The following is a 15,126-nucleotide window of genomic DNA, read 5'->3' on the forward strand; positions in this document are numbered from 1 at the left end:
CAAAACTCAGAAAGGCAAAAGACGTGTCTGTTCTTGGCCCTGAATATGGAAATTGTTTCGTGATTATCTTGGGACATTGTCAGTTCCTGCTTAGTTTTAAAAAGATCAGCCAAGACCAACTAACATGCTGCTATGTAGCCAGACGAAAAGGGAAGCCCTCAGTGCTGATTTCAGTGAAGGGTCATTGGGAAATAGTCCTGGCCAAAGCTTGCAAAAATTTGGGAAGACTGAGTGGACACCCCATTAATTCCACTGTAGATCTATCATTTCCACGTGGCCAGGCCCAAGTTTTCACCACCAGCCCAACTGAACAAGTAACACCAGGGAGAAGTATTTGCCCTTTGCATCTCCCTGCGCATTAAACATCTGCTAGCGGCGATTTGGAAGCAAATTCCATTTATTGCCTTCCTATTTTAAGCCGATGGACCGCCTGGCCACGCTGTGCAGATCAGAAAGATGCTGCAGGAACCCTGCGTTGTCCAGAAGCCTCAGGTCAGCTGAAGAAGAACAGTTCTCAACTTCTCTGCAGTGTAACTCTCGTCTTTGATGCTAAGGGTGGGTGGTCTGGGGTTAGTTTCTTTGGTTTGCAGTGCCCCCCTTCAGTTCCCAACCTTGGGTGGTGCTTGTGGGTCTCCCACTGCGTTGCCTCCAAAGAAGACGGTTAATCAGAGATCGTGTTACCAACCAACGTAATGAAATTTTCAAACATCCTGCCCTAAATCCTGGGAGCCAGGCTGGAGGCAGTAGAGCCACAAAGACCGGTGAAAGGGCCCCCCTACAAAACTCAGCACAGGCAGGTTTGGTTAGGGCCTGGATCTGTCTACTCACTACAGCAGAAGATTCCCTGGCTGAAAGCGAGACGAGGAAGCTGAAAAAAAACATCCCCAAAGAAAACCGCAGGGATGTGACTCGTGGCTGCAGGCATCAAGGGCAACTGAAGAATGAGTTTACTTTTCTTATTTCAGACGCCCCAGAGTGAGCTTGATAATAAGGTAACAAGGAAGCATCAGAAGATGATCTATCTATCTATCGGTACTGAGCTTTAATTGCACTGCTGTGGCCACCATCTTTATTTTTTCTTTGGCCATATCCTGCCGATATGGATCAAATCCAGACGCAAATGCAGAATGGAAGTTGGAAACTGACCCCCACAGAAGGTAGTAGAGCTGTGGACCCTGGTGTATACTTAAAAGAGAAATATAAATCAAAAGTGGAACTCTTTATCTCCACGTCTCAGTCCTTCTAAAGAGGGATATCAGGTTCGGCTTGTTTATTTCAGACCTGTTTGTGTTCAAAGCCAGCTCTCCAGGGTAGCAATGGTTGTCTGCCAGATGGCTTACAAGACAGCGGCTTAAATTTTGCAACAAATTCAAAATAATACCATCTCCTGCTAGAGACACCATTCTCATTCTAATTACCAAAAGTACATTCTGCAGTAAAATCAGCCTAGCTTTTCCCGGGATTCTTGGAATCTCCTTTTTTGGAAAATTTCGAGTGGGCTTTTTTTTTCAAATCTTCTTCTATTTCCAAAGGAAATTCAGTTATGTGTGCGCTCACGCAGGGGAGGCAAAACCTTTTGGAATAGAAAAGGCTGCAGTCCTGAAAAGAAACAGAAAGAGGGAAGTCAACCCACGAATCGGGTAGCCAGCCTTCCTTCCAATGGAGGCTTCTGTGGCCTTGGCCCTCCTTGCTTTGAGGAGGCTTCGTGGAGGACTGTGAGTGGTACAACTTTGGGCAAGTTATAACCACATCTAGAATTGTCGGTTGGGCCCACATTTTCTAACAACCGCTCTCTCCTTCTGGAGGAACCAGACTCGGCTGAACCATTCAACTGCGGTCTTCCTCTTCATCCAATGCAATTGGGATCCAACCCAGTTGGGAATGGCGGAAATGGCCTAACAGCTGGATGGGGAATTCTGGGAGTTGACGCCCTCCCACCTTAAGGCTGTCAAATTTGGAAAACAGCTGGCCTAAAGTGTGGAGAAGACTCCAGTCCTCCAGAGCGACTTCAAGCTTTTCTGGAATCATCTTCAGGTGGCTTAATCTGAATCCTTCAGAGCAGCCAGGAATTGGTCCCCGTCTCTCTTTGGGAGATCAACAGAAAACTGCCCACGAAGGGCCCTCCGTCCATCACCCATCCTCCCTTTTAGCCCAGGGTCTGGCTTGCAAAAATCCGGACGGATGCTCCAAGAGGGAGCTGCAAAGCTATCCCTGCTCTATCAGGAATAATTACAATATACAGAGCTGGAAGGGTCCTTGGAGGTCTTCTAGTCCAACCCCATACTCAAGCAGGAGACCCTATATAGCTTATCCTCAACTTACAGCCAGTCATTCAGGGGCCGTTCGAAGTTAGAGCAGCACTGAAAAAAGTGACTTATGACCGTTTTTCCCACTGGGGTCACGTCATCACCTTTTGCGGCCTTCTAACCCAGCAAAGCCAGATTCACTTAACCACCTTTCTAACTTAACAACTGCAGTGATTCACTTAGCGACTGCTGCAAAAAAGGTTGTAAAATCGGGTTGGTCGTATGATGACCCGCTTTACAACCACCGTGACTTAACGACCATACTGGGCAGGCTCCATTGTGGGCGTAAGTCAAGGACTGCCTGGACAAATCTCTCTAACTAGCCTTATTGTTATTATTATTCTGTTGCCCTAGAGGCCCAGAGAACATAGCTTCTGTCCCAGATGCAAGCCACGGCTAGTTGTCATGACATTTCCCTGAATAAATTCAGTTTCCTCATTTTCAGAAAGGGAGATGAGGAAAGAAATGGCTCATCAATCATGCTTCTGACCACATCCTGGCCCAGAATATGTGGGTGAATGGAAGCCGGGATGGAAAATGTTTGCACAACTTGGGAAAATCATTCCTTTCTTACAGGCCTCGCAGCAGGCCAGAGTTTCTGCCTGTTTCCGATCACATCTGATGCAATCTGTTCGCCCTACTCGAGCAACTCCTGGCAGGTCTTCTCGGCAAGAGACACAAAAGCAGGACTCGGCATGAAGAGGCCCATCCTCGGAGGATCCGGACCTTTCCTTGAGTGGTTGGCACAGAAACTATGATCAGAAGTCTGTTTTGGGACACCAGTGAAGCTGTCCCCCGTGCCCAGCAAGAAGAGGCCTGCTCGGTTCCTGCTCTGCTGGGCCCTGGTGGGAATAAAAATTCTCCCTCGTCCTTCGTTCTTAACAGAGTAGAAGATCAAAGAATTCCTCATGCCTTCGCAATCTGCCGCTTTCCGGAACTCAGGACGAGCAAAAAGTACTTTAAACTCCATATCTATCCACCTATCTACCTACCTACCTACCTACCTACCCACACATCCATCTGCCCACCCATGTTCTCCAAGGCCTGCACACCTGCAGCATGGAGAGTCCACCCTGTTCCATCAGAATGGAACAAAATGAAGCGATAAAGTATTTAATTCCACCTACTCTGGGTTTTTTTTTCCTCTCTCCCAGAGTCTTCCTTTTAGTGCAGGGGTAGTCAACCTTGGCTCTTTTATGACTCGTGGACTTCAACTCCCAGAATTCCTGAGCCAGCACAGCTGGCTCAGGAATTCTGGGAGTTGAAGTCCACGAGTCATAAAAGAGCCAAGGTTGACTACCCCTGTTTTAGTGTCTTATGAAGAAAGTGGCCCTGGTATCCACAAAACTGGATACCGGGCCAAAATTGGATTTGGGGAGGGGGGGACTGAGGGGCACAGGAACTCGTCTCCTGCACCCGGCCAGCCGAAAGAGTCGAGGCAAACCTTGCACCGTGAGTGGCTGGGACGGAGGGTGTGTTGTGTGTGTGTGTGTGTGGATGGGTGTAATCATTTCGTTACGCTCCAGAGCCAGACATTTCATTCTGTATATTCACAGTGTTAATATTCACTTCTATAATAAGCTTGGCTGTTCCTCAATTCTTCACTAGCACTTCATCAGGAGTTTATTCATTTCAACCAAGGTTTTTCTAATTGGGTAACTTTAAGATGTATGGATGTCAACTCCACGAATTTCTTACAATTGCCACGTTTGAAAAAGACCGGTTTAAGTACAGAGGTCTCTGCAATTGAAGGTATGGAATGAATACAGGCTTTTCCCTGGGAAGTGGTGGAAGCAACGGGTGGAAACTCATCAAGGAGAGAAGCAACCTAGAACTAAGGAGGAATTTCCTAAGAGTGAGGACAATTAACCAGTGGAACAGCCTGCCTCCAGAAGCGGTGAATGCTCCAACACTGGAAGTTTTTAAGAGACTGGACAGCCCTTTGTCTGAAATCGTGTAGGGTTTCCTGCCTGAGCAGGGGGTTGGACTAGATGACCTCCAAGGTCCCTTCCAACTTTACTATGATTATTATTATTATTATTATTATTATTATTATTATTATTATTATTACTCACACGGTGGCCCACACGGCCTATTCGCCCTAAACTTGCAACCAGGGACCACTATTAAAAAAAGCCTCAATGTCTACACTGCCAAAAATCGGGGGGGGAGAGGGGGGGGTTGGCCAATCTGGGGACATCAAATAATTCTAGGGGGCAGCACCAATTCCACTGGTCCGAAATAAGCTGCAACAACCCACACGGCCACTAGGGGGTAGCAGAGCAATTTTTTCTGGATCTCTTTTTCCAGCTTTTCTATACAGGCAATCCGTGAGTTCTCAACGACCACAAGGGAGCCCAACATTTATGTTGTTACGTGAGACATTTGTTAAGTGAGTTTTGTAAGTAGAGGACCGCCTAGTTAATATACAGCTTTGCAGCCTTTTCCAATAGCCCAAGAACAATTATAGGCAGTCCTCAACTTATAACAACTGAATTTCCGTCGCTAAGCACGGTGGTATCCCCACATCACACAATTTTATGACCGTTTTGCCACAGTCGCTAAGTGAATCATTGCAATTGTTAAGCGAACCATGTGGCCGTTAAGCAAATCAGCTTTGCCCACTGACTTTGTCTGAAATGGTATAGGGTCTCCTGCCTGAGCAGGGAATTGGACTAGATGACCTCCAAGGTCCCTTCCAATTTTATTATTATGAATAGAATAGAATAGAATAGAATAGAATAGAATAGAATAGAACAGAGTAGAGTAGAATCGAATCTGGAATGGATCTTGAAGATCTTCTAGTCCAGCCCCTACTCAAGCAGGAGAACCTACACAGTCTCAGACAGGTGAATGTCTAGTCTTTTCTTAAAGATCTCCAGTTGATGGTGGCCCAGGGCCCAAACGTAGATCCTGTGACCGTGTGCAACTGCCATAAGGGTGAGGACTAGTCCTAGGTCCCTTTTTCCAGTCCCAGGGTAACTTCAAACAGCCACTGAGTGAATGGCTGTAAATCAAGGACTCCCAGCAAGGAACCAGGGCAGCCAAAAGTTATTTTGACCCTGATGACAATTGTCTGCTCGTTTAAAAATAACCGAGGCCCTGAGTTGCTACTACGGAGTGACGCTTCGGGAATTCAGAGAAGCCGGCTGTCCGTCTCGGTCCCGCCGCTGGTAGGTCACCGAGGAAGGCGACAGAAGTGCAGCCGGATCACATGATACTTACTGGGCCAGCACACACCCGTTTGTGACACAGACTACACCGCGCTCCAAGGATAAGGAATGTGTCCTTGTCTGGGGTGAACAGGTCATTCATCACATAGCAGTCTTCCAGCAGGCTGCAAAAGAACAACAACAACAATTGCAACTGAACCACACAGAGGCTTCGGCCAGCTGCCTCTCTCAGCTCTGAGATCAGCAGCTTCCTATCTTAATAAGAAGACCATCTCCTCCTTCTCTGGCAATGCCTTTGTTCTCTGAACACAAAAAGTCCTTGGTTTTCTGGTGTACACAGCAGTGTTTGTCAACCTTGGCAACTTGTAGAGGTGTGGATTCCAACTCCCAGAATTCCCCAGCCAGGAATTCTGGGAGTTGAAGTCCACACCTCTTCAAACTGGTCTATAAAGAGGCGTTCTTTGCAGAAACTTTCAAAGACATTCCCAAGTCATGCTTTGAACCTGGGGTGACCACAACCCCTCCCTGCCACGCCGTAAGGCCACGTCACCCCACTTCAAGCTGGCCCCCAAATTTGTAAACAAGAGAAGAAGGTCTAAGAATCGGCGCAAGTGAACCTTTGTATCAGTGGCAGCAAGACCTCTGTAGGAAAGGGGGTCAAAAAAGTCAAGATGGCAGCCCTGATTGTGCGATTGAAGCCCCAGGGCCATTGTGCCCTTTTTTTTTTGACACACACACCCCCTTTGCTTCATTGCCACCCCACCAGCTCCATCCTTTTCGGACAAGTGTGCAATGCAGCAATGAACATACAAAAAGGGAGAGGGGCTTGCACCGCAACAGCACAATGTTGACTAACGTATTTGACCCTTCCTGTGGAAAGGGTGCCTGGCAATCAGCTCCACAAAACGGGCCCGGAGTAGTGAGAAAAGTTGGGCAGAGCTATCTACTTACGTGACTGAGTAGGCGTTGGGAGGCTTATGCCCATAGTAGCTGTAGGGGGCTGTTAATCCACACAGCTGACATTCAAAGGTGTCCTTTTTTGGTTCCATCCGGGCACTATTATGGGGAGTGGGAAAACAGAAATGTTTATGTCTAAAGCAAGGCCTTTTAATCTTTTTTTGTGCTAAGTAAGCCTCTCAAAACGTTCTCAGAAAAACCCATTTAAATAAACTACTTGATCGTGTTTCAGATTATGCTCAAGTACAGTTAACAAAACATAGAAAGAATGTAATATAGTAACGTAAGTGCTTCTTTGTGTACGCACCAAATCAATAATAAGACAATACTCTTTTTAAGGGAATAATAATAGGGAGATGTGTAGACTTTTTACTTTGCTGACTGTCCAGGATCAAAGGGAAAGTTACATTTTCAATTAGAGGCTAGTAGTGAAACTAAACTTTTGTTTTTCCCCCTCTGAAATCCACCCACCCCACATTAGCAGCGCTTCTGTAAAGCAGCATTTCTCCACCTTGCCAACTTGAAGATGGCTGGACTTCCATTTCCAGCGTTCCCCACCCGGTCCTAAAGTTGCCGAAGCACCACAGATGGTAGAAGGGGCAGAAGAGCTCCAGAGATTCAGGCCAGAATATCCAAATATTCCATCCATGGTTCATCCCGGGGATGCGTACCACACTTCCTTTGTACGGCAGAATGCAGCGACTGCCAAGCACGTCTGAATGGGTGCCCTGATAGAAACATGGGCTGGTACAGAACAGAATTAGGGGTTGAGCTGAAGATGGCACAAGGTTCATCTCAGACTCACCAGTCTCAGCTAGAACCACCTACTGCAGGGGTCTTCAAACTTGGCCCTTTTATGACTTGTGGACTTCAACTCCCAGAATTCCTCAGCCAGGCACACGTGCCTGGCTGAGGAATTCTGGGAGTTGAAGTCCACAAGTCATAAAAGGGCCAAGTTTGAAGACCTCTGACTTGGGCTGATCTCAAAACGTTCTGGGCTCAGCATCTGTAGGAGAACAGGTAGAGCTGGGGATCGCCGTTAAGCTTGTCCTCATTTTTGTTGAGAGTCATTACATTCCCACAAACAGGTGTAGTCCAGTCCCTCTTGGAATTCCACTGACCCTTATCTGGTGCCAATTTAGTATTGAACTTTAATTGACTGATGTCAGGTGCAAAGGATCAGGACCCTATGTTAGATTGCAGCTCAAAAAGGGTCTATTGCTCAAAGAATCCAGTTGATTAAAGTTCAGTACTAAACTGGAGCCAGATAATGGTCAACGGAATTCAAGAGCAGGGAGACTGGGACCTTTTGTGGCAATGTAATGATGTTAAGCTGATGATGTGCTTAACGCCGCCCCCAGCTCTGCCTGTTCCTCTCTATGGCATCTTGGATGGAAGATATGAAGACATTTTAGGACTATGAATATTCTGGAAGAAGACAGACAAGCCACTTCTGTGGGCTGTCTAAAAAAACACCCGACACCGTATCTTTGTAGAAGAGCCTGAACAAAGACAGAACAAGCCAGGTTTGTGGTTCAAAAGCAAACACAAATGGTGATTACAGGAGAAAGGGGGAGAAAATGACTAGGGCAGCAACTTGAAGATGTGTGGACTTCATAGCTGGCTGGGGGATTCTGGGACTTGAAGTCCACACATCTTTCAAGCAGCCATGGTTGAGAAATACCGATCTAGAGATTAAGAGGCACAACATACCTTATTTGTTTAATTATACTCATCTAATCCTAACTCTGGCAGAGCAGAGCCTTGAGGCATTTGTTATATCCTTTTATTAATTCTTAAACCTGAAAGGTAGATGAGCTAAGCTTTTATTACGGCAGACGTGTAATGACTTGACTTTGGCTTCAGGTAAATGGATAGCATACATTATGAGGTTTGAATTATGGATTTTTTTTAAGAACTCCTCTGCAGTGTTACATTTCTCTCACCGATAAAGCTGGTACAAGTATCTTGTTTGCAGGTTCTGTATTCCAATGCCGTGGAAAGCCCTCCCAACTACGGTGTCAGAACAAGATGTGTGCACAATGGCTAAACTCTGCAATCCCCTGGGGTATCTCAGCAGGCTTTCCACAAGCAGCTAACCACGTTTGGTATGGAGGCTAATGAGGTCACTGCTGAATTCATCTAGCCAAGCCAGGCGCCCTGACAACCAGTTTGAGGGTCCCTTCTGGTCTGTGTTGGAGAAACGTACGTCCATGTTTTTCTGGGCACGGAATGCTGTCGTTTCACACATCAGGTTTACAAGCATTCTTCACCCGTCAGATGTGTGTGGGGGGGAAACCAATATACATCTAGAGGACAAAGCTGGTTTGGTCTAGTAATTAAGCTACTGGACTGGAAACCAGGAGACCCTGAGTTCCAGTCCTCCCTCAATCACGAAAGCCAGTTGAATGACTTCGGGTCACCCAACCCATCTCTCAGGCTGCTGAGGTGGGAGCAACAGGAGGAGAGAGGATTAGGCACAAAGTAAAGAAATAATAACAATGCCAAACTCGTGGAAAATTAAATGCCTTTGAATAGTCCTATGTCTGAGAGGTTCTTGAGATCCAAACAAGCCATGTTCAGCTTGAAGCAGTGTTTCTCAAGCTTGGTAACTTTAAGCTGTGTGGACTTCAACTCCCACAAACGTTGGCTAGGGAATTCTGGGAGTTAAAGCCTGTGAATGCTGGCTGGGGAATTCTGGGAGTTGAAGTCCATACGTTGGTTTAAAGCAGAGGACCCCAACCTTTTGGGCACCAGGGACCGGTTCCACGGAGAGAGATTTTTCCGTGGACTGTAGGGTGTGTGGTTTTGTGTGCTGCCTGCATCTCGCAGATGGGGCTTTGCTTGTTTGTGCGGACTGGTTGCTGGCATGCTGCGGCCCGGTACTGGTCCACGGACCGGGGTTGGGGACCCTGGTTTAAAGAACCACAGAAATAAAATTAATCAGGGAGGGGGCCTTTTCCAACAGCACAGTTTCTCTCCTGAGTGAATTATTTCTGTGGTTCTTCAAGAGCTTAAGAAATTGAGCTATGATTAAGGGCAGGCAAGCCTCAACAGACAATACAGTCTCTGTCAGAGAGGATTTCCACTTGCCAAACCTTTTATTTAATCTTCCTAAATTATACTCCTACCAGCACGTATAGGATTTTCCTCCGCAGGGTATTCTTTCACAGTTATTAAGGGCAACTAATGGAAATATTAATACCAGTATTTTCTGGATCAGAAGGGTGCAATCTGCTTGTGCCAGGGGCAAACCTCCCCTCCACAAAAGCTCAGTTCAGACATTCCACAAATCTGAGTTATGTGGTTTATCAAAGCAGGAAATGGGCAGGTAAGAGGAACCCATTTCCAGCAGAGGCAGAGGGTCAGTCATCAATAACTGAGTTTAAGCAGGCTTGGGATAAACTCAAAGGGTAGATTTGATGCACCACTAACTTTTTTTCTGCCATCAGTTTTCTGTTTCTACGTTCTTTCTATGTTTATGGATCAGTCGTGCATTGTCCAGAGATAACGTCACCACGCAAAAGTCAATGATCTGGGAAGATAAACAGACAGTTGTGGTTTATCCTTTGCACTCGTGCAGGATCAAACCGTGAATTTAGACTTCAACAGAAGCAATGGGATGTTATTGTGCCTAAATTAGGCCCAAGTTCCAGAGAAGTTCCTGGCAGAATTTGGCCACAAATTAAAGGTAAAGTCACTTTGGAGTGGACATACATATTTCTCAGGACAATATTCATGCAGCCACTAAGACTCCATAGACATGTGCAAGACATCAAAAAAATATAAATCAAGAACGAAGAAGCAGCACAATCATTTGGAATACAAATGGATGGATGGCCAAAAAGATCATTGGCAGTTCCCTCCCTCCCACCCAGGACATAGCACAGAAGTGTTGCTTGAGCAGGGTCCGTAAGACTATCTGGGATGCTACACACCCTCTCCATGACCTATTTTCCTTGTTCCATTCTGGGAGGAGGGGGCTCCGTGGTATCCGAAGCAGAACATCCAGATTCAGCCATAGTTTCATTCCATACAGCATTAACCTTGCGAACTCTCAAGCTTCCTCCTTCCGTTATATATTCAAGATGGACAGTGTTTAATATTTATTTGCTACGTATATGTAGGGATGTGGGTCTATACATATGTTGTTCATAGTATGTTTAGGTGTGTGTCATGTATATGTTTCACTTTGAGAGCGGGCAACTAAATTTCATTTTTGATGTGTGCCGTTGTGCCCACAGTAAAAAAAAATGACAATAAAGGTTACCTTATCTTATCAAAGAGTAGAGGGTGGGTGAAGAGGAGGTACTCAAAAGGGGGGGGGAAGGGGGATTACAGAAGCCAGCAAGTGAACTGCTATCTCTAAACACCCTGGACTTGCAATGCACATAAAAACCAGATTAAACTCCCATCCCACCACTGTGCCCTCTTTCTGGACCGTGCACGGCAGGCACCCTGCATCCTAGAAAATGGAATGAGAAGAGGCCACCCATTTGCGCGGGAGCGTTGGCAACAAGTCAGCTCTCCCTGGCCATACCCTGGAGCTAGCCAGAGGTTGTCAAACACTCCCGTCTCACTACAGGTAATCCTCGTTTAGTTACAATAATGAAAAAGTAACTTTGCAACCAGTCATCACATTTACAACCTTTGCAGGTCTGTAAATCAAAGGAAACAAAGAATGGAGGCCTTTGAACTGGTGCTGGAGAAGACTCCTGCGAGGACTGCAAGGCGTTCAAACCAGTCAGTCCTAGAGGAGATCAACCCCGACTGCTCTTTGGAAGGCCAGATCCTGAAGTTGAAACTCAAATACTTTGGCCACCTAATGAGAAGGAAGGACTCCCTGGAGAAGAGCCTGATGCTGGGAAAGATGGAGGGCAAGAGAAGAAGGGGACGACAGAGAATGAGGTGGTCTGGATGGAGTCACTGAAGCAGTAGGCGTGAACTTAAATGAACTCCAGAAGATGATAGAGGACAGGAAGGCCTGGAGGAACGTTGTCCATGGGGTCGCGATGGGTCGGACACGACTTCGCAACTAACAAGAGTAGAGTAGAATAGAATAGAATAGAATAGAATAGAATATGAAGTAGAGTAGAATAGAGTAGAAGAGCCTGATGCTGGGAAAGATGGAGGGCAAGAGAAGAAGGGGACGACAGAGAAGGAGGTGGCTGGATGGAGTCCCTGAAGCAGCAGGCGGGAGCTTCAATGGACTCCAGAAGATGGTAGAGGACAGGAAGGCCCGGAGGAACGTGGTCCATGGGGTCGCGAGGGGTCGGACACGACTTCGCAACTAACAACAACAACAAAAATCAAAGGAAAGCTGAAATGAAATTACAAGCACAGTGGCCGTTTCACTTAGCAACCTCTTCGCTTAACAACCCAGTTGCCAGCCTCACCTGCAGTTACTGAAGGTATCAATGGTGGAGAAATAGTCTTGCTCACCTGGGGTGCTGCTGCCATCTAGAGGACAAACTCAGAAATGTTTGAGGGTGTGTCTCAGGCAAGAAGAGAACATCCGCAAAGGAAGAACCGGGCTAGAAATGCTGGACCTCCAGTGCAAAAGTTAGGGTTGCCAGGTGTCCACTATTTGAGCGGACAGTCCACTTTTTTCACATTATGTTCACTATTTTTTTTCCACAAAATAGTGGACATTTTTTTTTATTCAAAAGCTTTATGATGAAATGGTACGTAATCTAAAGCTGTACAGTCTACTTTTTTTACTACTTAAACCCAACCCCCCTCCGCTTGTCTGCTATTTTTTGGAAGCAGACCTGGCAACCCTAGCAAAAGTTGAAGGTTTCTTAGAGGCCGTGCAAATAGTTTAGCTAGACTACTCCCTTGAGATCAGGCTGGCCCCCTCTCTGGAGGCTTTGACAAAGCTATTAAAAAGGGAGCTTTTCCCAAAACATCCTCTACCTATACCTCCTCTGGTTTTTTCCCCCTCCTACTTTGTTCTGGGTGTTGCAGTGGGGACTTATTGTCTCAATTCTGTTCTTGCTTTCAGCATAGCGGTGAAACAACCTGTGAGTAATTGTCAAATCAGTAAGTTAAATGAAGCTAAAAGGCTGATGCAGGGGACCTCCAAGGTCCCTTCCGACTCTGCCATCCTGTGGGTCTGTCTCCTCTGGTCTTGGGTGGGAAGGGCGGCCGGGGGGTGGGGGTGGTTTCTCACCCCTTAAGACCTGGGGTCTTCCAACTTGGCCCTTTGATGACTTGTGGACTTCAACTCCCAGAATTCCTCAGCCAGCAAAGCTGGCTGAGGAATTCTGGGAGTTGAAGTCCACAAGTCATCAAAGGGCCAAGTTGGAAGACCCCTGCCTAAGACAATCCGAAGAGAGAGGAAGAAGAGCCCGAGGACAGCCCCCCCCCGGCTTGGGGGGGGTCCTTCGGGGGAGGCGGGAGGGGCTTGGGCTTGGGGCCCCCGGGAAGGAGCCGGCTTCAACGCAGCAGCCCTTCGCCAAACCGCCGCGCTTCTTCGTGCACTGTGCAATTGCAGACCCCCCCCCGCCCCCAGACCCCCCCCCAAAGAGGTCAACGCCGCTCCCCTCCTTTCGAGGCTGCACTTTTCCTCCTCGGGAGTAAACCCCCCCCAGGATAAGGCAGCCGCTTCTCGGCCTTGCAGGGCGCCGGCTTTCCCTTAAAGGGGGGCCGCCGCGCCGCCTTCACGGGAACGTACCTGGCCGCTTAAGTTCACACGTGAAACGGGCTCCGGGAAGGGGGGGGGGAAAGGCTCTCGAGCAGCAGCTTCTTCCTGTTTCCTGGCCACGCCCACGGCGGCGACGTCGCACGTTCGCCTGCGTTGCCCCGCCCCTCCTTAAAGGGGCCGTAGGATGCTTTGGGAGCCCTGCGACCTCGAGGGGGCGGGGTGTGTTTCAGTTGTGCGATAGGCCCCTCCTTCCCAAACACACACACACACACACACACCCCACACACATGCAGACACACACACTCACACTCACTCTCTCTCTCTCTCTCTCTCTCTCACACACACACACACACACAGAGATGTACACACTCACTCTCTCTCTCTCTCTCACACACACACACACAGAGATGTACACACTCACTCTCTCTCTCTCTCACACACACACACACACAGAGATGTACACACTCACTCTCTCTCTCTCTCTCTCTCACACACACACACACACACACACACCCACTCCCTCCCTCTCTCGCTCACACACACACACACACAGAGATACACACACTCACTCTCTCTCTCTCTCTCTCTCACACACACACACACACACAGAGATGTACACACTCACTCTCTCTCTCTCTCACACACACACACACACACAGAGAGATGTACACTCTCTCTCTCTCTCTCTCACACACACACACACACAGAGATGTACNCTCTCTCTCTCTCTCACACACACACACACAGAGATGTACACACTCACTCTCTCTCTCTCACACACACACACACACAGAGATGTACACACTCACTCTCTCTCTCTCTCTCTCTCTCTCTCTCACACACACACACACACACACACACAGATGTCCAATTAAACGGACTTGCCGCAAGGAAATCCCGTGCAAATCAATGTCGGTTTCTCCATCCATTCAGGGGACGAGGCAAGACTCCCGTAGCTGCCTCCCCACTCCAGCCCAGGGCCGCTTGTCCGCCCGCCGAGACCCCCGAGGGAGCAGCGGAGCAGGGCTGACCCTGCGGCGGTTTCCTCGGATGGGAGACCACCAGGTAATCCCAAGACTCGACGAGGTGGACTGGGGCAAGCAACGCCCCCTGTGCTGGCAGGAAGATTTGCAGAGGTGTGTCAGAGTGTGAGAAGAGGACAAGCCCGCCTGCCAAGGCACCCTCTGTCTCTCTCTCTCTCTCTCTCTCTCTCTCTCTCGGAGTGGAAGCCGGATCGCCCAGGGTGGCAGAAGTCAGCAGTGCCCCCATGGTGCCTTTCCTGACTCAGACATTTTATGAAAAGGCGGCCTTCCGAAAACGTCCTGGTCTTCTTCCCGTGCCGTGTGGTCCTCCACTTGCACCCACAACTGAGCCCATCATTTCTGTCACCAAGGGGTGCTGCGACGGTCGTTAGTGTGAAAAACAGCCCTGTCCGTTTTTTCAGTGCCGTGGTAACTTCAAATGGTCACTAAAGGAAAGGTCGTAAGTTGAGGGCTCCCTGTACACACTTGTGCACACGCACACTTTATTTATTATTATTTATTTGTTACCCACCTTGTGGACACCGCCAATGGATGCCAACCGATGTATTGTGCAATTTCTATGGTTAAGGCAGAACGTGGAATAGCAGCTTTGAAAATGTTACGAATAAAAACAGAACAATAAAAAGACTTAAAATGTTGTTTAATCTTGAAAGTGATCGTTTTTTTTCAGTAAGGTGCTCTAATGTTTATGAAAATCCCTCTGAAACTTTTAGTTGCATAAAAGTCTTGGTCCTGATCATTTTTGTTTCTCCATATCCAGGGTGACAAAGGCAGGCAGGCATGCAAATGGAAGAAATCAGACTGAGGTATATTCCTTTTTCATCCCGATTGGCTGCATGTATGCTTGCCAGTAATAAAGAAAAATTATTCCAGAAAACTGTGCTGTGAATAAACAAAGATAATCTAGCCTGGAAACAGGATTTTAGAAATTCAAGTCATGATTTGAGCAACTCATTCTTCCTCATTCCTTTTCCCTTTTTTGTCCTTTTTATAACCAGGAC

The 15,126-nt window shown here is 47.5% G+C and overlaps 1 protein-coding gene across 2 annotated transcripts; it reads right to left on the minus strand.

Annotated features, from left to right (window-relative positions):
• Window positions 1-1,255: 1,255 nt before the first annotated feature.
• CDPF1 (cysteine rich DPF motif domain containing 1) lies at window positions 1,256-13,160 on the minus strand. Of its 2 annotated transcripts, XM_015814621.1 has the most exons (5): window positions 13,113-13,160; window positions 9,872-9,971; window positions 6,431-6,535; window positions 5,532-5,643; window positions 1,256-1,599 (listed from the first exon to the last, which is right to left on the minus strand). In XM_015814621.1, exons 2-5 carry the CDS (start codon window positions 9,883-9,885, stop codon window positions 1,447-1,449), a joined length of 384 nt encoding a protein of 127 aa, XP_015670107.1. In that variant the 5' UTR covers window positions 9,886-9,971; window positions 13,113-13,160; the 3' UTR covers window positions 1,256-1,446. The 2 variants fall into 2 exon arrangements, with proteins under 2 accessions (XP_015670107.1, XP_015670108.1); XM_015814622.1 differs by lacking the exon at window positions 9,872-9,971.
• Window positions 13,161-15,126: the final 1,966 nt, after the last annotated feature.

The sequence above is a fragment of the Protobothrops mucrosquamatus genome, unplaced genomic scaffold (genome assembly GCF_001527695.2).
Source record: "Protobothrops mucrosquamatus isolate PMUCROS unplaced genomic scaffold, P.Mucros_1.0 scaffold268, whole genome shotgun sequence".
Lineage (NCBI taxonomy): Eukaryota > Metazoa > Chordata > Lepidosauria > Squamata > Viperidae > Protobothrops > Protobothrops mucrosquamatus.